This window comes from Chaetodon trifascialis, chromosome 14 (assembly GCF_039877785.1).
Source record: "Chaetodon trifascialis isolate fChaTrf1 chromosome 14, fChaTrf1.hap1, whole genome shotgun sequence".
Taxonomy (NCBI): domain Eukaryota; kingdom Metazoa; phylum Chordata; class Actinopteri; order Chaetodontiformes; family Chaetodontidae; genus Chaetodon; species Chaetodon trifascialis.
The window spans coordinates 23,153,492-23,179,625 of NC_092069.1; the positions used below are offsets into that span (position 1 = coordinate 23,153,492).

At 41.0% G+C, this 26,134-nt stretch overlaps 1 protein-coding gene across 1 annotated transcript in view; it reads left to right on the top strand.

Moving 5' to 3' along the window:
* The first annotated feature begins 340 nt into the window (after window positions 1–340).
* LOC139341950 (T-cell receptor beta-1 chain C region) overlaps window positions 341–26,134 on the top strand; it is a 32,298-nt gene continuing 6,504 nt past the window's right edge. Inside the window, exons 1-3 of the mRNA XM_070978704.1 lie at window positions 341–383; window positions 571–872; window positions 22,754–22,762. Of these exons, the coding sequence (XP_070834805.1) occupies window positions 341–383; window positions 571–872; window positions 22,754–22,762 (354 nt within the window). The remainder of the gene's footprint in view (window positions 384–570; window positions 873–22,753; window positions 22,763–26,134) is intronic.

A 26,134-nucleotide genomic window follows, 5' to 3' on the forward strand; every position in this document is an offset into this window, starting at 1 on the left:
TCAGCAAAGAGAAATTCTCAGCCACCAAACCTGATGCTCACAGCGGGACGTTGGAAGTGAAGAATCTGGTGGCAGAAGATAAAGGCTTGTACTTCTGTGCTGTCAGTGAACACAGTGATACAGACTCATGTGAAAGCTGAACAAAAACCCCACTGCACTGTTACCAACTGTACTCATCTGCCCGACTGTAGGGGGACCTCAGACACTGTCACACAACATCACATCAATACAGCGACACTCCCACCTGCAACTCTACACATCTCTGTTGTAACGTCACGCCTCCATCACACACACAGACACTGACTCTGGTCTCTGCGGTCATTTGGCTCAGAACACAATAATGATCTCAGCTGGTCTGATCACAGTCTCTGCAGCTCTGCTCTGTGTTGTAGGTACTGTACATGATGAGTCTGACGAGTGAGAGGACACATTTTCACTTCTGTGTTGATTCTTCCAAATTCAATGAAATTAAAATATATTAATGATTTGATTTTGACTCTTCAGTTTGCATGATGAAGAGGAGTCACTGGTGGTTCTGTACCATGACGAGATCGTTTCTTACCCCCGCAGGTCTAATTGATGGGAGTGATATCACCCAGATCCCTCTGCTGTGGATGGAAGAGGGTCAGTCTGCCACGATGAACTGCAGTCACACTCAAAGTGATGCCTATTTCCAGATGTACTGGTACCGACAGCTGCCAGGGGAGAAAATGAAGCAAATAGTTTTCACGACTCCAGTTCCCCCACATCAATATGAAAGTGGCTTCAGTGAGGACAAATTTCCAGCACAGAAGAAAGATGTTCAGACTGGATCTCTGACAGTGAAGAAGCTGCTGCTTGAGGACAGTGGAGTGTATTTCTGTGCTGTTAGTGTCACGGTGATACAGGAGACTGAGACAGCTGTACAAATACCCATGTGAACAGACAAACAGTTGCTTTGATGGACTACAGGGGGAGCTCTAGACTAACGCTGGTACTGATATCTATGATTATTTACAGCTGCACATAACTAGATTTTTGTTAACATTCAGTTTTATATGTGGTAATAGTGGCTGTGCAAAACTGTTTCAGCATGTGGCTGAGTCTTTTTTACAAGACTGATCAGGTGAGAATACATAGGCAATGAATGCAACATCATATGTGCTCTGTACTTTAACTGACCATAGGTCACATGATCACACACGTCCCCCAGGCCAACCACACTCCTCAATGGCAGCAGCCTCCCCTATAACAACAACATGCCCCACTACACCACAAAAACTGCTTAGGAACGGCTTAAGGAACACCACAAACAGCCCAAGGCGTTGACCTGGTCTCCAAACTGCCCAGATCCCAATCCAATCAACCATCTGCTGGATGCACTGGAACCAACAGGAGCCACAGAGGCCTCCCAACACACAAGACCCAAAGGATCGGTTGCTAATGTCTCAGTGCCAAACACCACGGAACACCCCAGAGGTCCCGTATTCATGCCTGATGGGTCAAGGCTGATTTCACCCGCGCGAGAGGGATCTACACAACATTAGTCAGGTGGTTTTAATGTTGTGGCTGATCAGTGTAGGTAACATGATGGCTATGATGTGAAGAGGAGGAGCAGAACAGACGTTGACACCACCCACAGAACACCGTCATGTTGGTTTGCTGGTTTACTCAAAGAGCAGGATGGAAATAATCAGTATAACTGCTGATTCACTGACGATATCTTTCATATCAACAATTAAGTTATGACTAAACAAAAGAATTAATATGAAAGACAACATGATCATCTTTTTCCTAAGCATTAATTTGAACATTATTCTGGTTTCAGGTAATGCCAACAAACTTAACCCGGGTTGGAATCAAACCCAGGCTGCTGACGATTCAGCCTCAGTTCATGGATGAGATTTTAGCTGTACTGTAACTGAATTTTATTACATGAATTTACCAACATTCATTCTTAGACACTGTTTTTGTTTTGAATGATGTCTTTTCAACAGGTTCCTCTCTCAGTGACCAAGTCCACCAGACTCCAGCTGACATGTTCAACAAACCAGGAGAAGCAGCCAAAATCAGCTGTTCACACACCGTTTTACGCTATGACCAAATCCTCTGGTACAAGCAGTCAAACAAACAACTACAGCTCCTGGGACACATGGTAGTGAACATTGCAAAATCAGAACCTGGACTGAATGTGACGATCGAAGGAGGTGCAAACCAAGATCAAACCTGCACATTAACAATTGAAGGACTCAGCCTGGACAGCAGTGCAGTGTACTTCTGTGCTGCTAGTTACACACTGCTACATATCACTGCTCCTCAGTACAAAAACCTCCTCATCACACATTCTTCATCTCTGGATTACAGCTCACGACCTCTTGCACCTGGAATTAGTCAGTCTTACCAATGTTGGTCTGACGTCTGATGGAGATCAGAGATTATAATGGGAGGTCCCATCTGGAGCAATGCCTTCAATGTCCCACCTCCCATCATAAAAAGCAGCCTCAGTGGCTGCTGTGGCTGCACATCGTGTTGACAGGATCACCATGATGACTCCAATTCTCATCGCATTGGGAGTCTTGTCTCTGTGGCTTCAAGGTACAAGGACTGACAGTGGAGTACGTTTTACAGTGATTTAGAATTATCTATTAAAATGAAAGCAGACTGAGAGGGACCGACACACAGCCTCAGATTCAGACTATGAAGCTAGACTGCTAATCTTTTCAGATCAGTGGACTTAAGTAAAACATTTTAATGTTTTTCACCTGCATGGAATACCAAAACCAAAACACTGCAGGAGAAATACAATCTATATTGACTGTTGCATTTTCTCCACACAGTTCACTGCCAGGATGTGACCCAATACCCTGAAATCAGCTGGAGTTATTCGGCTAAATCTGCACAGATGAACTGCAGCCACAAGAAAGACATTAGTTATACACGGATGGACTGGTACAGGCAGCGTCCAGGGGAGACCATGACTCTCATTGTATACACAGCTTTTGGTGGAGAGACAAGCTACAGCGAGGTCCCTCAAAACAAATATTCAGCCAGCAAAGAGGCCACAGAGAGCGGGTCTCTCACTGTGAAAGACTTGCAGCTTGACGACAGCGGAGTGTATTTCTGTGCCGTCAGTTAACACAGTGATGTGAGAAGCTGAGCAGCTGAACAAAAACTCATTGACAATAAATTTGATGAGTGTATGAGAAACCAAATTTAGACCTTTCCAGTAGGTGGAGCTCAAGCTCCAGAAATGGTCCTCAGCTCAACAACAAACACAAAGATATTTACTGTAGCTGGTTTACAGAGGAGGGCATTCATAAAAGAGACTCCAGTCAGTGTTCTGGTGTTGACGTCGAGCGCTTGGAGTCACTCAGTGTCAGACAGGAGGTCAACATGCCAACATTTGTCTTTACACTTTGGCTCATTGGTAATCATTTTTACCATTCAGAAATAACACTTCATCTGTAGCTTCCTTTCTGGGTGTTGAAATCTACCAAACTCCTCCAGCTCTCTTCAGAAGTCCCAGAGACAAAGTCCAGCTCATCTGCAGCCATGAAAAGACCAACTACGACATGATGCACTGGTACTACTGGTACTGGTCACGTGGAGACATGGCTGTGAAACTCACTGGATGTTTGTTCGACCAAGATGTGAACATGGTAGAGGCATATAAAGAGGATTTTAATATCTCTGGAGATTTGAGTGGGAGTACAGCAAAGAATGCCTCTCTTCGTCAAGCTTGTAGGACAAGAGCACAGTGCAGTTTAAGACTGTGCAGCCAGAGAATCGTGCTGACAAAAATCCATTCTGAATCTACAAAAACTCTGCATCAACTGCTGTCGTGGTTTTGAATGAGACATCGCATAAACTGCTCCCAGACACCTGCTGTTGTGGTTGCAACTGTGTTTATATTTTATAGGTTTATTCTAAATAAACCAGATAAGCACAGTTCTAAAAAGACCCATCATGATGATGCATGCTGCCTAAGATGTTTGATATCTCAATTTTTAATATGTACATTTCTTATTTTATATATTATCTTTTTGTGATTATTTTTGTAGTTAGAACCTTTTTATATTATGTGTCAAACATATTCTTGTATGTCATGATCGTACCTCAAAAAGTCACGAATCGTCTTTACTTGTGGTAATAGTTTCTTCCATAAGCTGCAGGATGAAATCAAGAAGCTTATGTACACACACAGCACTCTGGACAAGATGTACGCTACAGCTTAAAGCGTACTGCTGAAGCATCGACCCCTTTTTCAAATGGGTCAAAATTAAGTGCAATTAGTTATAAACACTTAATTGTATTTGAGAAATACAGGCATAGTTTACCTTGCAAAATAGTTGCCAATTACCAGTTAAGCTAGTGGACATTCCTCAGTCTGGTTTCTTAGCCTTCTAGCTCACTAGCTAGTTGTGAAGTGTGATAGCATAGCATTCTATACAATATTGATAAAGTAGAGCTGTGAGAAGGTTACGGCAGTGAGCTGATACTTCCACTGTCACAGGTTACAGTTAGCAGAATACTTAATTCAAATAGATATCTTAATGTCAAGAATCTTGCCATTCCACAACTTTCCCAGTCTTTAGTTGCTCCTGTCCCAACTCGTTTGAAACATGATGCTGTACCAGGTTCAGAATAAGCAGATATTTACAAAAATCAATGAAGCTGATGAGGTAAAACTTTAAAATATATAGTCTCCGTGTTGTTTTCAATTGAGTATATGTCAAAAATGATTAGTTGTAATGTTAAGAGGAGGAGGAGATACACTATGACACCACCCACCTAATGCCTTCATGTTGGTTTGCTGATAGGAGGGTTTACTCAAAGAGGAGGATGGAAATAATCAGCATAACTGCTGATCCTCTGACAATATCTTTTATATCAACAATCATATTATTACCAAACAAAATAACCGACACAAAGACAACATGATCATCTTATTCCTCAGCATTCATTTGAACATTATTCTGGTTTCAGGTAATGTCAACAAAAGGTTTTAACCTAATCTGTTCGTGGTTCAGTATTCTACAGGGCTCATGTTTTGTCACATAGCTCAATTTACCAGCGTTAATTCATTTATTCAGTGCGTTTTGTTTTTGATTGATGTCATTTCAACAGCTTCTTCTCTCAGTGATCAAGTCCACCAGACTCCAGCTGACATGTACAACAAACCAGGAGAAGCAGCCAAATTCAAATGTTCACACACCAATTCAAACTATGACCGAATCCTCTGGTACAAGCAAACAAACACACAACTACAGTTCCTGGGATACATGAATTTTAAGGATGCAAAACCTGAAGCTGGACTGAATGTGAACATGGAAGGGGGCGCAAGCAAAGACCAAACCTGCACATTAACAGTTGAAGGACTCAACAGGAGCAGCAGTGCAGTGTACTTCTGTGCTGCCAGTTACACACTGCTACATATCACTGCTCCTCACTACAAAAACCTTTTCATCACATAAACTTCATCTCACAGCTCACAGCCTCCTACACCTGGAAAAAAACAGTCTAACCAATGTTGGTCTTCCCCTTCATCCCGATCAGATATTTGGAGGGTTCCTGACGTGCAGCTCTGTAACGCTTCACCTGCCACATCCTGTTACAACCAGCAGCCATTCAGACTCAGTGCTGGATTTTAAACTATCTTGTTTAGTGCAAAGGTTTGTAGGGATTATAACAGCTCCTTGTTGTTTTCTTTCCTCTCATAAGGTGGCAGTATATCTTTACTGAGCCAGTGGTGTGTGGTGGTAGCTGACATGATGCTTTAAATGTTGAGAAGAGGAGGAGGAAGCACTATGACACCACCTACTTTAAAGAGTTGTGTTTTTCTTCTTGATAGGAGAGTTTACTCAACAAAGGAGATAGAGATTATCATTATGCCAGCATATATGTACTGTGATGAAAAAACAGCACCAGCACTGAGACTGAATTTGATCAGAAAAGACTGCATCATGATCATTTTCCTCTCTATAACATTTAATGCTGTACTGGTTTCAGGTAAATAAAAAAAGGTTAATGGTTTAGTATTCTACAGGGCTGATGTTTGAGCTGGAACTGAATTTTCATTTACCAGCGCTCAATCTTATACAATTTGTTTTGTTTTGAATGATGTCTGTTCAACAGGTTCCTCTCTCAGTGACCAAGTCCACCAGACTCCAGCTGACATGTTCAACAAACCAGGAGAAGCAGCCAAAATTAGCTGTTCACACACCATTTCAAGCTATGACCGAATCCTCTGGTACAAGCAAACAAATACACAACTACAGTTCCTGGGATACATGTTCGCAACTAGTGGAAACCCAGAACCTGGACTGAATGTGACGATCGAAGGAAGTGCAAACCAAGATCAAACCTGCACATTAACAACTGAAGCACTCAACATGAGCAGCAGTGCAGTGTACTTCTGTGCTGCTCGTTACACACTGCTACATATGACTGCTCCTCAGTACAAAAACCTCCTCATCACACTTTCCTTATCTCTGCTTCACAGCTCACAGAGCCTTGCACCTGTATTCCATCCTCTCATAACTGTAGGTGGCAGTGTAACTTAACCGAGACCTTTATAGTGAACCAGTGGCATTTACTGGTATTTCACACTGTGGTCATGCGGTGGAGAGGAGGAAGATGCACTGTGACATAACATACCTCATGACATCATATTGGCTTGCTGATAGGAGGGTTTACTCGAGGAAGCAGGTTGAGAATATTTCCAGTAAAACTACTGATACACTGACAAACACAAGGATTGATAGCAAAGAGATGTTGATCTTACGCTCTTCAATATAATTAAAGACACAATTCAACACAACATGATCATCTTAATCCTAAGCATTACTTTTAAAACAATTCTGGTTTCAGGTAACCTCACAAAAATATTTTTGATTTTCTTAAGCAAGATTTCAACAAACTCTAGTTGTATATTTGCTTGTATATAGACAGTCTCAAAAAATGCTGATATTTCAGCTGTGTTTGTGGATTTTTTCTTAATGTTTTACATTATTCAGTTTATGAATTCGCCAGTGGTCATGCTCATGTTGTACGTTGTCTCATGCTTTCTTGATCCTTTTTCAACAGGTTACTCTCCCAGTGACCGAGTCCACCAAATTCTATCTGACATGATCAACAAACCAGGAGACAAAGCCAAAATCAACTGTTCACACAGTATTGAAAACTACAATCGAATCCTCTGGTACAAGCAAACTAATAGACAACTACAGCTCCTGGGAAACATTTTAGCACACATTGGAAACCCAGAACCTGGACTGAATGTGACGATTGAAGGAAGTGCAAACCAAGATCAAACCTGCACATTAACAATTGAAGGACTCAGCCTGGACAGCAGTGCAGTGTACTTCTGTGCTGTTAGTCACACACTGCTACATATCACTGCTCCTCAGTACAAAAACCTCCTCATCACACATTCTTCATCTCTGGATCACAGCTCACGGCCTCTTGCACCTGGAATTAGCCAGTCAAACCAATGTTGTTCTGACGTCTGATGCAGATCAGAGATTATAATGGGAGGTCCCATCTGTAGGGCAATGCCTTCAACGTCCCACCTCCCATCATAAAAAGCAGCCTCAGTGGCTGCTGTGGCTGCACCTCGTATTGACAGGATCACCATGATGACTCCAATTCTCATCGCATTGGGAGTCTCGTCTCTGTGGCTTCAAGGTACAAGGACTGACAGTGGAATAGATGTGTAGGTTTGACAGTGATTTAGAATTATCTATTAAAATGAAAACACACTGAGAGGGACTGACACACAGCCTCAGATTCAGACTATGAAGCTAGACTGCTAATCTTTTTAGATCAGTGGACTTACGGAAAACATTTTAATGTTTTTCTCCTTTCCGATATCTGCATGGAATACCAAAACCAAAACACTGCAGGAGAAATACAATCTATATTGACTGTTGCATTTTCTCTACACAGTTCACTGCCAGGATGTGACCCAATACCCTGAAATCAGCTGGAGTTATTCGGCTAAATCTGCACAGATGAACTGCAGCCACAAGAAAGATGCAGGTCATAACCAGATGGACTGGTACAGGCAGCGTCCAGGGGAGGCCATGACCCTCATTGTATACACAGCTTTTGGTGGAGAGACAAGCTACAGCGAGGTCCCTCAAAACAAATATTCAGCCAGCAAAGAGGCCACAGAGAGCGGGTCTCTCACTGTGAAAGACTTGCAGCTTGACGACAGCGGAGTGTATTTCTGTGCCGTCAGCAAACACAGTGATGTGAGAAGCCAAGCAGCTGAACAAAAACTCATTGGCATTAAATTTGATGAGTGTATGAGAAACCAAATTTAGACCTTTCCAGTAGGTGGAGCTCAAGCTCCAGAAATGGTCCTCAGCTCAACAATGAAACTCAAAGATACTTACTGTAGCTGGTTTACAGAGGGGGGCATTCATAAAAGAGACTCCAGTCAACTGTCTGCTGTGTTCTGGTGTTGACGTCGAGCGCTTGGAGTCACTCAGTGTCAGGCAGGAGGTCAACATGCCAACATTTGTCTTTTCACTTTGGCTCATTGGTAATCATTTTTACCATTCAGAAATAACACTTCATCTGTAGCTTCCACACACTTCATTCATTTTTGTTCTTTCTAGGTGTTTGTCTGGGTGTTGAAATCTACCAAACTCCTCCAGCTCTCTTCAGAAGACCAGGAGACAAAGTCCAGCTCGTCTGCAGCCATGAAAAGACTGACTACTACATGATGCACTGGTACCAGAAATCCCCTGGAGACCGAGCTCTGAAACGCATCGGACATGTGTATCACAGCAACAAAGATTACGAGGAACCGTTCAAAAAACATTTTAATATCACTGGAGATATGAGTGGAAACACAGCAAAGAACGGCTCTCTGGTCATAATTAATCTGAAAGCGCCTGAGCACAGTGCGGTGTATTACTGTGCAGCTAGCTATGCACACTGACTGCAGATCCTCCCTCCTGTATACAAAAACTCTCAAACAACTTTCATGGTTTTGAATTGGAGCCCCTCCCAGCCAGCCCTTCTTGATTTGATGCCATTATCTCTGCCTGCCAGTATACAGTGATGCTGTTTCATCTTCACATCCCTTTACAAACCTCGGTCAGCTCAGGAGACACAACAGTTCCATCTTTATCGCTCACAGTGGCAGTCAGATTGATCTGATGTCAGATCTCATTAACTTAAACACCTAAAAATCTAAAATACATACTCTGAACGTGTTATTTAAAGGCTTCTGAGTAACTTTTATTCTGAGGAAGTCAAAATGATTGGTTTTCTCTTCTTCTGTTGCCTGTCAGGTAATAACTTTTAGAAACAACAAGCTCCTATAAATGTAGAAATGCTTTCATTTTCAATTTATTGTAAATCTGTTCTTTATTTTCGTTGTCTGCCCAGGTGTTTGTCTGGGTCTTCAGGTCCTTCAGTCTCCTTCTGATCTCATCACTAGACGTGATGACAAAGTGCAGATTTTCTGCAGCCACGAGAAAACTGACTTCTACGTGATGGTCTGGTACCAGAGGTCACCTGGAGACACAGCTATGAAACTCATTGGATATTTGAACTTCAAAGATGTGAACATGGAGGAGCCATATAAAGAGGATTTTAACATGTCTGGAGATTTGAGTGGGAGCACAGCAAAGAATGGCTCTCTCATCATCCAAGTCACAAGAGTTGAACAGGATGCCGTTTACTACTGTGCAGCTAGCAAAGCACACTGACTAAAAATCCCTTCTGAACTGAACAAAAACTCAATTAGGAGATAAGCTCCCACACCTGCTGCTGTGCTTGTATTTTGTTTTGATGCAATCACAGCAACACTAACTGATGTGAGTGTTTCTAGTTGCTTCAGTCTAATTTAACTACACAGGTTATTTAAGTAGAATCTATATAACCAGGAAATAAACATAATAATAATTTGATGAGTAAAAATAAGTGAAGCCACTCCTCCCTTCCACAGCACTTGTGTGTCATCAACTTACTGATAAACTACTCACAGCAGAGGCTATCCTGCAGCCTTACACGAGCTAACATGTTCTCTTTTCTGCCACCAGGAGACGCAAAAATGCATTTACTTTGAAGTTTTCATCGCAGACAGACGTTTGTCTTCATCACACACCTTTCCTCTTTAAACCTCAGTCACATTGGTGGAGTCAAAAGTTATACCTCAGCACGACTAGCCTGACATCAGCGTGAACTGCAAACTGACACGTGTAAAACTCTGTCAACATAGTTTTATGTTTCATCTAAAGACTTATTCACATGTTCTGTGTGTGAGAAACAGAATGATCTGCCTTCTGCTTTTCTGCTGCCTGTCAGGTAATAGCTGGAATAAGTAGTAATTCATTTGAATATAATGTTATTTTAATTTATATCTATCACAGTATAAAGAAATTCTCTTTTTGGTCTCTGTCCAGGTGTTTGTCTGGGTCTTGAAGTCCGTCAGTCTCCTTCTGATCTCATCACTAAACCTGGTGACAAAGTGCAGATTTTCTGCACCCATGAGAAAACTGACTACAGGATGATGCTCTGGTACCAGCGGTCACCTGGAGACACAGCTATGAAACTCATTGGATATTTGAACTACAACAACGTGAACATGGAAGAGCCATATAAACAGGATTTTAACATGTCTGGAGATTTGAGTGGGAGCACAGCAAAGAATGGCTCTCTCATCATCCAAGTCACAAGAGTTGAACAGGATGCCGTTTACTACTGTGCAGCTAGCAAAGCACACTGACTAAAAATCCCTTCTGAACTGAACAAAAACTCAATTAGGAGATAAGCTCCCACACCTGCTGCTGTGCTTGTATTTTGTTTTGATGCAATCACAGCAACACTAACTGATGTGAGTGTTTCTAGTTGCTTCAGTCTAATTTAACTACACAGGTTTTATAAGTAGAATCTATATAACCAGGAAATAAACATAATAACAATATGATGAGTAAAAATAAGTGAAGCCACTCCTCCCTTCCACAGCACTTGTGTGTCATCAACTTACTGATAAACTACTCACAGCAGAGGCTATCCTGCAGCCTTACACGAGCTAACATGTTCTCTTTTCTGCCACCAGGAGACGCAAATACGCATTTACTTTGAAGTTTTCATTGCAGACTGACTTTTGTCTTCATCACACACCTTTCCTCTTTAAACCTCAGTCACATTGGCGGAGTCCTAAGTTATACCTCAGCACGACTAGCCTGACATCAGCGTGAACTGCAAACTGACACGTGTAAAACTCTGTCAACATAGTTTTATGTTTCATCTAAAGACTTATTCACATGTTCTGTGTGTGAGAAACAGAATGATCTGCCTTCTGCTTTTCTGCTGCCTGTCAGGTAATAGCTGGAATAAGTAGTAATTCATTTGAATATAATGTTATTTTAATTTATATCTATCACAGTATAATGAAATTTTGGTCTCTGTCCAGGTGTTTGTCTGGGTCTTGAAGTCCGTCAGTCTCCTCCTGATTTCATCACAAAACCTGGTGACAAAGTGCAGATTTTCTGCACCCATGAGAAAACTGACTACTTCATGATGCTCTGGTACCAGTGGTCACCTGGAGACACAGCTATGAAACTCATTGGATATTTGAACTACAACAACGTGAACATGGAAGAGCCATATAAACAGGATTTTAACATGTCTGGAGATTTGAGTGGGAGCACAGCAAAGAATGGCTCTCTCATCATCCAAGTCACAAGAGTTGAACAGGATGCAGTTTACTACTGTGCAGCTAGCAAAGCACACTGACTAAAAATCCCTTCTGAACTGAACAAAAACTCAATTAGGAGATAAGCTCCCACACCTGCTGCTGTGCTTGTATTTTGTTTTGATGCAATCACAGCAACACTAACCTATGTGTGTTTCTAGTTGCTTCAGTCTAATTTAACTACACAGGTTATTTAAGTAGTATCTATACTGTATAACCAGGAAATAAACATAATAATAATTTGATGAGTAAAAATAAGTGAAGCCACTCCTCCCTTCCACAGCACTTGTGTGTCATCAACTTACTGATAAACTACTCACAGCAGAGGCTATCCTGCAGCCTTACACGAGCTAACATGTTCTCTTTTCTGCCACCAGGAGACGCAAAGATGCATTTATGTTGAAGTTTTCATCGCAGACAGACGTTTGTCTTCATCACACACCTTTCCTCTTTAAACCTCAGTCACATTGGTGGAGTCAAAAGTTATACCTCAGCACGACTAGCCTCACATCAGCGTGAACAGCAAACTGACACGTGAAAAACTGTCTCAACATAGTTTTATGTTTCATCTAAAGACTTATTCACATGTTCTGTGTGTGAGAAACAGAATGATCTGCCTTCTGCTTTTCTGCTGCCTGTCAGGTAATAACTGGAATAAGTCTTAATTCCTTTGAATATAATCTAATCTAACATAACCTAATATAATCATAGGATAAAGAAATTCTCTTTTTGGTCTCTGTCCAGGTGTTTGTCTGGGTCTTCAGGTCCATCAGTCTCCCTCTGATCTCATCATAAAACGTGGTCACAAAGTGCAGATTTTCTGCACCCATGAGAAAACTGACTACTTCATGATGCTCTGGTACCAGCGGTCACCTGGAGACACAGCTATGAAACTCATTGGATATTTGTACCTCAAAGATGTGAAAATGGAAGAGCCATATAAACAGGATTTTAACATGTCTGGAGATTTGAGTGGGAGCACAGCAAAGAATGGCTCTCTCATCATCCAAGTCACAAGAGTTGAACAGGATGCCGTTTACTACTGTGCAGCTAGCAAAGCACACTGACTAAAAATCCCTTCTGAACTGAACAAAAACTCAATTAGGAGATAAGCTCCCACACCTGCTGCTGTGCTTGTATTTTGTTTTGATGCAATCACAGCAACACTAACCTATGTGTGTTTCTAGTTGCTTCAGTCTAATTTAACTACACAGGTTATTTAAGTAGTATCTATATAACCAGGAAATAAACATAATAACAATATGATGAGTAAAAATAAGTGAAGCCACTCCTCCCTTCCACAGCACTTGTGTGTCATCAACTTACTGATAAACTACTCACAGCAGAGGCTATCCTGCAGCCTTACACGAGCTAACATGTTCTCTTTTCTGCCACCAGGAGACGCAAAGATGCATTTACTTTGAAGTTTTCATCGCAGACAGACTTTTGTCTTCATCACACCCCTTTCCTCTTTAAACCTCATTGGTGCAGTCGTCAGTTATACCTCAGCACGACTAGCCTGACATCAGCGTGAACTGCAAACTGACACGTGAAAAACTCAACATAGTTTTATGTTTCATCTAAAGACTTATTCACATGTTCTGTGTGTGAGAAACAGAATGATCTGCCTTCTGCTTTTCTGCTGCCTGTCAGGTAATAGCTGGAATAAGTAGTAATTCATTTGAATATAATGTTATTTTAATTTATATCTATCACTGTATAAAGAAATTCTCTTTTTGGTCTCTGTCCAGGTGTTTGTCTGGGTCTTGAAATTCGGCAGTCTCCTTCTGATTTCATCACAAAACGTGATGACAAAGTGCAGATCTTCTGCACCCATGAGAAAACTGACTACAGGGTGATGCTCTGGTACCAGCAGGCACCTGGAGACACAGCTATGAAACTCATTGGATATTTGCACTACAAAGAGCCAAAAATGGAAGCAGCATATGAAAAACATTTCAATATCTCTGGAGATTTGGGTGGAAGTTCAGCAAAGAATGGCTCTCTTACGTTCCAAACAACTGGACTTGAGTTCAGTGCAGTGTACTACTGTGCAGCCAGTTATGCACAGTGACTGTACTTTCTTTGTCATTCATACAAAAACCTCTCAAACCTTTATCAACATTTATGGCTTTGAAATAGAACTTGAGTAGGCTCCTCCCAGCCAGCTGCTCCTGATTTGATGCCATTATGTTTGCCAGCCCATTTACAGGAAACATGTTCTTTAAACACTTCCCTTTCCTTTTCAAACCTCCGTCAGCTCAGAAGAGGCATCAGTGTATTTATATTGTTGATGGTGAGAGTCAGTGTGATCTGATGCCAAGAAGTTAAATCACAAGACCTCTCATTCATAGATTTGGCATGTTATTAAGGACTTTTGAGTAACTGCTTTAGGTTGAGGAAGTAAAAATGATCAGTTTTCTCATTTTCTGTTGCCTCGCAGGTAAACAGCTTCCTCAAATACAATTGGCTCCAATGAATGTGGAAATGGTTTCATTTGTAATGAGCGGGTTTTTTATTTTTGTTCTCTGTGCAGGTGTTTGTCTGGGTATTCAGATTCATCAGCCTCCTGATATCATCAGAGAAGGTGGTGACAAAGTGCAGATTTTCTGCAGCCACGATAAAACTGACTACACCATGATGCTCTGGTACCAGCGGCCTCCTGGTGACACAGCTATGAAGCTCATTGGATATTTGAATTATCAAGCTGTCAAAATGGAAGAGCCATACCAAGGGGATTTTAATATCACTGGAGATCTGAGTGGGAGCACAGCAAAGAATGGCTCTCTTTTCATCAAACGTGTGGGACAAGAGCACAGCGCAGTTTACTACTGTGCAGCCAGAGAAGCACACTGAGAAAAATCCCCTCTGAACTCTACAAAAACTCTGCATCAACTGTTATCGTGGTTTGGAATAAGACATGGAATAAACTGCTCCCACACACCTGCTTTTGTGGTTGTGTTTTGGTCAAATGCAGTCACATCCTCATCAGTCAGTGCAACTCTGTTTCTCTTGTATTTCTTTAGTGCATATGGAAAGTTTTCACGCCCTTTCAAGTTGTCCACATTTCCTTTAATGAGGTGATGACAATTCCTCCACACATGCTGTTGGGAATTATGGTCACATAGTTCAATCTTTGTCATCAGACCAGGAGATTTTGTGGTGTGAGAGTCGTTCAGGTGATTTTTGGCAAACTCCCAGCAGGATGTCAGGTGCCTTTTACTGAGGAATGTCTTCCCTCTGACTCCACCACAAAGGCCTGACTAATGGAGTGCTGCACTGATGATTGTCCATTCACCAGTCTTTTATTTTTTAATAAATTAACAAAACATTTTGACTCGAAAAATTGAAAGGGTCTGAAAACTTTCCGTATGCACTGTGTAATGAAATCTGTCAAAAGCAAACCATTCATGTGGGAGAATCAGGTGAAAGGAAGAGAATGTATTCAAATACAGTTTGATATGAAACTACATGAAGCCACTCCTCCTATCTACATCACGTTTGCTTACTACTTAAATGGGACTCAGTTTACTGAGAAAGCACAAACGGCAGAGACTCTGTCATCACTCTAAACTAATACTGCATTTCATCTATGTCTGAAGGCTAACTCACTGCTCCATGTCAGATCTCTTCGTGATGATCAGATTTCTCTTTTTGCATTTCCTCACAGGTAACAATGGCCTCATTCTGAACTAAGATGCACTGTACTATTTACCTTCACATCTAAAATCAATAATCTGTCTACATCTGCTTACAGCAGGTATTTCTCTGGGGATTCAGATCCACCAGTCTCCCTCTGCTGTCATCACAAAGCCCGGTGATGATGTACAGCTCGTCTGCACACATGAACAAAGTAACTACAGAGTGATGCTGTGGTACCAGCAGCCACCTGGAGACACAGCCCTGAAACTTGTTGGATATGGATATGGACAGTTCAACAATGACAGCGTGGAAGAGCCGTTTAGAAGACACTTCAAATTAACTGGAGATCTGAGTGGAGACAAAACAAAACATGGTTCACTTTCCATTATCAATCTAAAAGCAATTGAACACACCGCAACATACTTCTGTGCTGCTAGTCAGCCACAGTGCATCAAACATTCATCTGCACTTGACAAAAACCTCTTCCCCTCTCACCTCTGAAAGCAGGTATATCCACCAATGAAAATTTGACATATCAGCTGCACGTTGATTAAAATATAAGTAAATAACGAAAGGGTTAGGGTTAGAATAAATTACAATTACAATCCCACTTTTGTGGATGAAACATCTGCCTGAAGTTTTCTTTTTTGTTGATTCATTGAGATAAGCAGTAGGTGGTGCCAATTCTCTAGTGGCCATAAAGCCATGATAAAGTTGCAGAGGAAGAGGCCACAATAATTAAAGGAGCAGCAGTTAAACCTCAAACAATAAAAAAAAATTATGTAATATGACATTTCTGTTTCAGGTATTTATGTGAGGAAGGTTTCATCAGATCTCATGTTAAGCACATGAACTCTTTATGGGAAAAGGCAAGAAATGCCTCGTGCAAACATACAAACTTTTTGATGAAATTAAGGTTTTTCAATTTTTGTTTTAATGCGATCGTTCATCGTTCAATGCACATAAAAGTACGTTGAATAACTCTTGAATAACTCTTGAAGAAACTCTGCAAGCGTCAGCTTATGCTCCGATTTCTCTACATCACTTCCTGGCCCTCCTCCTGATCCATAAAACCCTGCAGAGACTCTCACTGGTGCTTCACTTTCAACATGACGGCATCTCGTCTCATCATATCCATCATTACTTTGTTCTGGATTAAAGGTATTGTACATTCAAAAGGCCACTTTTTTCAATTCAATTTGGATTTAACTCAAAAAAATCTTAAAATGTGAAATTCAATATTCAATAAATGTAACTGTAATTAACTCCAAGTGTACACTGGTTAAATAAGGTTTCTATAACTAAAGAAGCAGTACTGAGTAACACTGTCTCTTGATCTCTTCACAGGAGTTTACTCCAATAAAGAAAAACAAGTGTTTCAGACTCCAAATGAACTATTCATGAAACCAAATACTGAATTCAACCTGACTTTAACACATCAAATCCCAAGCTATGACACAATTCTCTGGTATCAGCGCTCAGCAGGAGACACCTCTCTAAAGCTGATTGGGTATATGCGTTATACTACTCCTAAAGTTGAGGCACCATTTGAAAGCCATTTTAAAGTGAGTGGAGATGGAGAGAAAACAGCTTATCTTCACATCCTGAGCGCAAGACACCCTGAAGACAGTGGAGAATATTTTGGAGCAGCAAGTATGCACAGTAATAAAGGCAGTGAGTCTATCGTACAAAAACCTCCATAATGATCCAGCAGGGAACAGCACACCAACAGGAAACCACTGAAACCACGTGACACAGCATCAAAACTCTGAGTGTTTAATATAACGGTTCATTCATTTCAAAGATTTTGGTTTCAACTGCTGTGTACATGTGAGAAGTAAAAGAAAACGATAAAGGGAATGATGAGAAAAATAAAGAACGTGATTAAAGTGACGTGTTTCTTTTAGTAAGCAGCACTTAGCATTTCAGAGAAGTCTGAGAAAAGGGGCAATAAAAATCTGAGAATTTTATCGAACTGGTGTACTGTCTATTATTTTGTGAATAAAAAAAAATAGCCCAACTCCTCACTTGCTTCTGTAGATTCCCTGAGATGACTGAAGTGTCTGATCATCTCTGAATGAATCAGAGTCAAAACACCAAAGAGCAGAGAGCAGTGAAAATACATGAAGACAGTTGTAAGCACCTCCTTCCTCATTAATGATGGATTTACACTGATGGCCGTGCGTATCTCTGTTTAAGTCACAGTTAAGGTTTGAGCAACAACAGGGAGCATTATGGTGACACGAGGATTTTCATATACAGGACAAAAAATTCAAATGTTTGTCATTTTGTTTTTTTCTCTGTCTTTGCTCTCAGGTAAGAGTCATAAGATATGTGTAATTTCTCATAAGTTTCTGTTAACCTTCAGTTTTTCTTTTTGTCTTCTAGACGTTGTGTTGTCGCTCATGATCCAACAATCAGCAAATCTGATAAACTCTGAACAAGAAGAAGCCCGTCTCGACTGTTACCACGGGGACAACAACTATCCCTACATGCTTTGGTATCGTTACAAGTCAGCATCAGGAGGTCAAAGGGCCATGGAGCTGATCGGAGTGCTTCATTATGAAAACCCAAACCTCGAGAAGAACTTTGAAACACGCTTCAACATGACTGGTCATTCAAAGGGCCGAGCTCAACTTGTTATCTCCAACACAAAGCCATCAGACAGTGCACAGTACTTCTGTGCAGCGAGTCAGCACAGTGTTTCAACTCCTTTGGCTCCTTTACAAAAAGCTGGTGTCCCACAGTATCAAACATGCACCTGTATCAAACTGAAACTGCTTAAAGACACAGAGACACTTGTATTGGACAACCAAACGTCTTTTCACACAGCAGCTGCAGCAGTTTTCTATCCCTGCTCCAAGAGGACGAAAGCAATGTGTGAGAAAAGCTGAAAACACTGTAAACCAGACAATGTACGGTATGAATCAAGCAGACGACAAACTGGACACTGACACATGTTGTTGGGCAGCTTTAGACGACAAACTGAACTCCTCCCATGACTCCCTGATGCTAATGAGGCTTGTTGACTCCTTCTGTACGCCTTCTCTTTGTCATTTCCTACATTAAGATTACAAGCATTGTCTCACTGTATTTTCATTAATTTCATTTGCTCCTTCCAAGTCAAAATGACCCCACGCTTCACCACCTTCACTTTCTTTATGCTTTGGGCTGCAGGTAACGTTCATATCTATACGTAAAAAAAATAAAATTTAGCAGATTTTGCAGATGTTTTTCATAGCAGTAATAGTGTTTCTGTGTTTTTGTGTTTCAGATGTTTCTCAGTCTGTGCTGATAACTCAGTGGCCCCACTACATCTCCACTCTTCCCAGTGGCCTGGCAGAAATGCACTGCTACCAGAATAACACAGATTATCAATATACGTACTGGTACAGACAGCAGAGAGGAAAAGGTTTTCAGTTAATTGTGTCTATAGTAGCAGGTAATGCAAACATTGAAGAAGAATTCAAACCTGATTTTCAGGTGAAATCGACGGGGAAGCAGTGGTCTTTGACAATAGCCAGCGTTCAGGAGAAAGATGAGGCTGTTTATCTGTGTGCTGCCAGTCTACACAGTGCTGTGGTAGACCTCAGACCTGTGACAAAAACATACAGCAAGGAGGCTGTTCACTGCTCTGACACCTGATTTATGCCAACAATAAGAATCAAATAAAGGAAGGCACTACACCACACTGTGCAGCAGATGATATCAGTGGCTTTATGACATGTTTCACTTCATATTTTTATAAAAAAATTAGATAATGAATGGAGGGAAGGAAGACAGAATGGGAACAAGGTATAAACTGCTCTCTAAAATGAAAATTACCATACTGGTCATGTGTATGATCACTTAAACCAATGTTTGTGTTTCCCTGACATGACTGCCTGCAATCCTGCAAATTACTGTCCTGAATACATTCAACCAATAGGTGGAAGCACAGCACATGACATGAAGCTTTAATCAGAATGTGGTCATGACCCAAAAACGATGCACTTCCTCATCACCCCGAGCCTTATTTTTCTCATGGCAGTGCTTTTTCCTCACATCAGAGCTTGACAATGCCTTCGCCTACGTGCACATTTGGTTTTCTGTGCATCTGGTTTTCATGTAAGATCTCACACTTCATCCTGAATTGCATAAAACTGATCATTAGTTATGTTTAAAACACTCAAAAGTCATGTTATATAGTTAATGCAAATACTCTTTGTCAGTCACACCTTTGTCTAAATCTGCTTCCTCCACAGGTCGAGCGAGCGCTGTTACATTTGAGCAATCTGCTCCTCAGATAGTGAAGGAGAGCAGTGAGGTCCAGATTAACTGCAGCCATGATGACTCGTCCCTCGTAGTAATGCTCTGGTATCAGCAAAGAAAGGACAGCCTGTCTATGACCCTCATAGGGTATGGATATGAAAGCTCCCCGAATTATGAGGGTCAGTTTGAAAAACAATTCAAGCTGACAAGACAAAACACAGTAACAGGAACGCTGACTATTGGCAGAGCAAACCTGTCACACTCGGGTGTTTATTTCTGCGCTGCTAGTACACAGTGATGTGGTTTAATGCCACTCCCTCACTAAAACCCTCATCATTTTCCTGTAAATGAGTAGTGTGCACTTGCAGATGAGGCAGCGTCTCTCTTAATAGAGATTTTCATTGAAGGAAACTGTGTGTCTCCTGCAGCAGAGCAAACCTTGAGGATGCCTCCATTTGTGATCGGATTTCTTCTCATTTTGCTGCCATGTAATTAACTGCAGAAATAACTTAATGGTGTTAATTTCATACAGCAATAAGAAGGACGCTTACTCACTGAGGTTTCTGTATCAACCACTTTTCAATGTGTGTTTTTCCCACAGATCCAGCCAAGGGTGTGACATTTCAGCCGTCTCATCCACAAATAGTGACTGAAAAGACCAGGGTGGACATTAAATGTAGTCACGATGATGACAGCCTTAATTTAATGCTCTGGTACCAGCAAACAGGGAGCGGGCTGATGAATCTCATTGGATACAACTACATTAACAGTGATTCAGTACCTGAGAAGGAGTTTAAAGATCGCTTTGAGATCACAAGAAAAGACAAGAAAACAGGAGCTCTGATTATTCAGAGTGCAAATCTATCAGACTCGGCTGTGTACTTCTGTGCTGCCAGTACACAGTGATGTGGTTTAATGTCACCCCATCACCAAAAACCCTGTTCTCCTGTTCCTCAGCTGTTTTCATGTTCAAGATCCTGAGAGGTGGGGTGAGTTACTATAATGACATATACAAGAAAGCTGACTCTGGGTCTCAGTTTACACACACAGAGCAAATTAAAATCAGAATACACTACAAACATAAAACTAAGCAAAACCACTAAAAGAAACAGTTTAAAAACCACTACACATCAGTTACTCTCTACTGTACACACCAGGTTGTGGAACACATAGCGCAAGAGGGAAATACTGTCGGTCTACAGAAGGCGTTTTATGTGCATATTTTGAGTATGTGTGTACAGTATATGCAGTCTGTTGAGAATTAAGTTTTACAATGAAAGGCTATTAAGTATATGGCACAGTGTGTGTTAAACTATAATGTTGATATGTAGAACAATCGTGTTATTTACGACTGCAGTGTTATTTCACAGCAATTGAGCTGAGTTAAACAGCTTGTGAGTGTGATGGCATGCGGAAAAATCCATGAAGTCTAATCAACTCCTCTCTAACATGGTTTTAATAACAACCTTGGGGGAATTAAGCTACCAAACTAATTCAGCCCCAAACAATTTAATACACATGAGAGTTCATATTTCACCAAACCATCACCACATGAAAATATAGACAGCAGCCAACACCACAACATCAGCCTGAGACAGCAAGAGAGCGAAAACGCTAGCGAGCAGCAGCACCACGACCATCAGCATAGCCAAATGTTAACTCAACCAAGCATACAAACTCCAAATGAACAAAGCCTAAACTGTAACTCATGGAACTCATGCTAGCCCAAGAAACAAAGGCTGTTGGCAGGTTAGTGTGCCTAATGTAATCAAGGAAGCAACAAGTCTTTATGGGAGTCTTACTCTAATAAATAAGTTACCAATTATTTGTCCCACGAGGGCTTGCACATGAATCAAATGACCAGTGTAACAAGTGCCGAGACTCAATTCAGCAACAGCCAATCATATTCCATGGAGGCTCATTTCCGTAGGTATTGCTTTGAGAGGATTGGATACCATGTTCCAATATGGTGCCCCGCTCATTCCATTGCAACTTCCAATGGGCACATTTGCTGGCAATGTGCATATTGTAGTAAAGTTAATAAGAAATGATTATCAGTTACTCTATCAAATAGTTCTTCATTTATTTATTGATAGTTAAGTTTTCAAAAGCCCAAAGCATTGTCTTCAAATTCCTCATTTTGTGTAAGAAAAACTTTTTTTTTCTGGCTAAATGACTTAAGTGACTAATAGTGATTTCTATTAGCAATTAATTTCCTCTTGATTAATTCATCATTTAATCTGTTTTTTCAGATTTTCCTACTAAAAGCCATTGAGTATAGAGCTGTAACTAAGGGATTGTTTTTTTGTCTAATAATGGCATTTATTTTAGCAATGAATCTATCAATGGTTTAGTGTACAAAATGTCAAAAAAAAAAAAAATGGTGGAAAACGCCCATCATAATTTCATTTGTTTGTCCCACCAACAGTCCAAAATAGTCAAAAAATAAAACTGGGGGGAATACTTGATGTTTGCAGCATTACATTCATTCAGCAGACAGCCTCACTTCATGATCAGCGAATGAGAATGACAGTCAGTGCTATGTTTCCAATCATGTGATCATGTGACCTCATGGCTTGTTTGTGCTGAACAGATTGAGTCTGCCTCATTCAGCTGGAACAAGGCTCATCGCTGACATGCTTATCACAGCCTTGTGTCTGTCGCTTCTTTTACACTCAGGTGGGTTTTGTGTACTCATAATGGATGCTTGAACGGTCAAGTTCCCAGCACATTTACTGTACACGTCACATATTACATTCAGTTCTGTGCATTGAGGTGAAAAACAATTAAACTTCATCTCTAATGTGCTGCAGGTCTCGCTGTTGTGGTCCTTCAGTCTGGAGATCAAATTTCTCACCCAGGAGTCACAGTGCAGTTGCAGTGCAGCATGGGTCCAGGGATCAGCATGGGCAGCTACACCATGTACTGGTACAGACAAAACTACTACGCCTCTGCACTGGAGTTTCTGATCAGAGAGTACGACCAAACCGAGGGGCACTTCCAGGGGTCCATCGACACATCCAAAAACAACTTCTCTCTTCAAATCACTGTGCTGTTTCTCAATGACAGCAGCACCTACTACTGTGCTGCCAGTCACAGTGATGCACACAGACCAGACAGTCATACAAATAACAAGCCTGTCTGTCCCAGATGGCATGCAGACAGGAAGGAGCTGTGGCTTGTTTGCTCAACAGCTGCCCCAGTGGAACAATAAAGAAATTAAATCATTGATTCAGTCCCGAAAGAACGGTAAGACACACTGGGACAGTGCTGAGCTGTTACTTTATGAGGGAGTATTTGGTCATCGCTTCAAGCACCACTACGACATCTAACACCTGCTATATGAGTGTTTACTTTACACTATAGAACAGATAATTAACTAATGCACGACTACTCATGCAAAAACTATGAAGCATGTTCAAATATTTTGCTGCCATATCTGTTTTATGCATCAAAGTTTGGCAAAGTTATAAATGTGATAATAAGAGAGAAAAAAGCAGAAAGTTGCAGTAATGACAGGAGGAGAACAAATTCCCCAAGCCAGTTTTTATCTGTGTGCAGCAATCAGATTGTTTGATGTCAGATGGTCAAATCTGTTAGAAAAGCAACTATTACGATAAAATACAGTGGCCCTGAGGCGAAAAACACATTTCGTGTCATGTCATATTCGGTGAAATGTAGTTTTTTTGTGAAATGTTTTGCTACTATATTTTGCTTTCTGAAATGTCATGTTTTGTCAAATGTTGGAAATGTTGCTATGAATGTAGGCAAAGAGTTCCAAACAGAGGGCAGGGGGAGGATCACAGCTGATTTCAGAGGTTTTGATTGAGGCAGTACAGGAAGTTAAACCAACAACTGTTCAGCCTGTTAGAAGACAACAGAGGTCTAATTGTCAGTGATGTGCAGACGGCTCTGATGCTATAATCTCTAAGGCAATGATCCTCTTCTTGGTTTTAGTTCTAATCTCCTCCAGTAAGAACATTTAAATTAAGCTAAGAGAAAACTTTTTCACTTTTTCAAAGAATTGTTTGCTCATGTTTATTTACTTCTCTTTTTTCTTCTCTTTCCAGATTTCTCCTTCTGTGTGAAAATTCACCAGCCTCCATTCGTCTTCAGCCACGAAGGAGACCCAGCTGTAAATTTGCAGTGTAAACAAGATGACAATCAAAACTACTACATGTACTGGTACAGACAAAGCAGCATTGGGAAAATAGAGCTACTAACATTTTCTTATGGTAAAGATTCGTCGAGCACTGAAGCTCCTTTCAACAAGTCCAAGTACACCATGCACCGGCCTGCAGTGCTGACTTCCTCTCTGCAGATACACACTGTTCAAGCTGCGGACTCAGCTGTGTATTACTGTGTATCTAGTAGAGCACAGTGGTTCAGACAGGCTCAGCAGCTGAACAACAACCTCAATAAGAAACCAGGAAGAGAAGACAGGGAGGAGGGTTGAGTGAGGAGGGTTAATGTGTTGAACTCTAAGGGGCATGACAGGCAGCTTACATTAACGTGACATGAAACTGGGACATCAACTGAAAAAGAGAACTCAAACAGAAATAGCATGATAAACAACACAACAACTGCGTCTTCACAGCTCAGTTATGTTCCTGCAACACCACAACGCTGATCAGTTCAGATAAGTACTGTCAGCAGGTGTTAACAGTGTTATATATCCCATACAGCATTGTTGTCCTGTACAGTGTCTCATCAGTGTCACTCTGAGCACTTTCTTATATCATTCAGTTGTGTGTGCAAACTGATGAAAGCATATCAAGTTTCAGTGGTTTGGATACACTGACCTCTAGAGGGTTCATGTGAGATTACGCTTAGGTGTTGCTAAAAATAAGGTGAATACAGTGTGTAAAATGGGTGGCCAATCAAATCATGTAAGCGTTATTAAACTGAGCTGCACAGATATGGTCTGAATATGGTGCTGCTGGAGATTAGCAATGCTTATGATGCCTCATAGTGCAGTGACTTTTAATAAGTGGGAATAAAAGGACTGCTGTTTGTGAGTTATATGTTGTGAGTTGTTTCTAAATCAGGGGCATATACATAACATTGCACAGTGAGCAGACTGATGCATTACCACAGAATTTATGCTAAATGTGAATATGCAAAACTTGTCCTCACATCAGTTTTATTTATGTTATTATCTAATGTACTGAAGAATTGAACATTCTCAGAAACTCATTTTGAGTGGAAGAATGGAATGGAGGAGAAAAAAAATAAATAACCCTGAAAAGTTTGATAAAACTTTGGTTTAAGTTAGAAAAAGATAATTTGTTCAAGGATGTCATGCCATCCTGTCTTTATGTCCTGAAAATGTACAAACTGACAGGCAATGCCTAAAAAATGTAACACATAATAAATGGATGAAAGCCATGTTAAAATCCTGTGATGCAATGAGTTCATAATAGAATGATATAGCGAATATGACTTTTTTTTCTTCTTCTTCTCCCCCTCCCCAGGGTAATAAATCTGTGATAAAAATCTGTGGGGTCAGCACGACAACTGAAACCTTTCACATAACACACGAGCAACATGAAGTGTGGGATGTTCCTCAGTGAATGTTTGTCTGCTCAGCTCACTGATAACTGGGTGGATAAAGAGGTGTGACCAGCAGAGATGTCACTTCCTCTGAGGAGTGACAAACAAACACCAGTTTCCTTCCCTCCACTCTCACATCTTTTCTTAGCTGTCACAGAAATAGTAGCAGTCACGTTGGAGCCCGTTCAGCCGTCACCCAGCCCGACCTGTACAGCTGCTCTCACACAGGCAGAGATGGAGGCTGAGATATGGAGAAGCCGGGTGGGGGGAGGAGAGAGGAGAGAACGAAAGAGAATTCAGGTTTTTGTGTGATGCTTTTTCACTGTGGGGACAGGGGGCCACGGTGATACAATCCAATAGAGCCGCCGTACAAAAACCTCCTCCCATTAACATCCATTGTGTAGACGGCTACATGCTGCCTGGGACGCTTAGAAGAGCAGAAAAACCAATAATCTGAAGGCGTGTGAGATGGCAGGACACTGGCATCGAAAAGTCCATTTACATGCAGAAAATGTGCTGGAAAAAAAGTTTTAAAATGACTTTAAGGTCATATGTGGAGCATCTGGATGCTTCTTTTACTCATCTTGACAAAAATCAAACCAACTGTGGACATTATGAAGCTCATCCTGAATGTTTAAACTTTCTTCATCCTGTGGATTATCACACTGTGCCTCCACGTGCTCATTATAGAGCGTTTTGTGACTTTTTAGTAAAGGGGACATTCAGTGTGACACTGGAACTGAGGCTTACTTTGGAAAAGGAACAAAACTCACTGTTCTGGGTAAGTCAGAGCTTTGGAAACTTCAGCTCACTGCAACAAACTTAAAAATGGTGGTGTGATAGTGAAGGAAAAACTGTTGATATGAAAAAGATGAAATATTGAGCTGAAGTGAAAACACTGTGACCTACACGAATCCTGCTTACTTTGGCCAAGGAACCAAACTGACGGTTTTAGGTAAATATTTCGGTTTATTGATGTATTTTGATAGATTC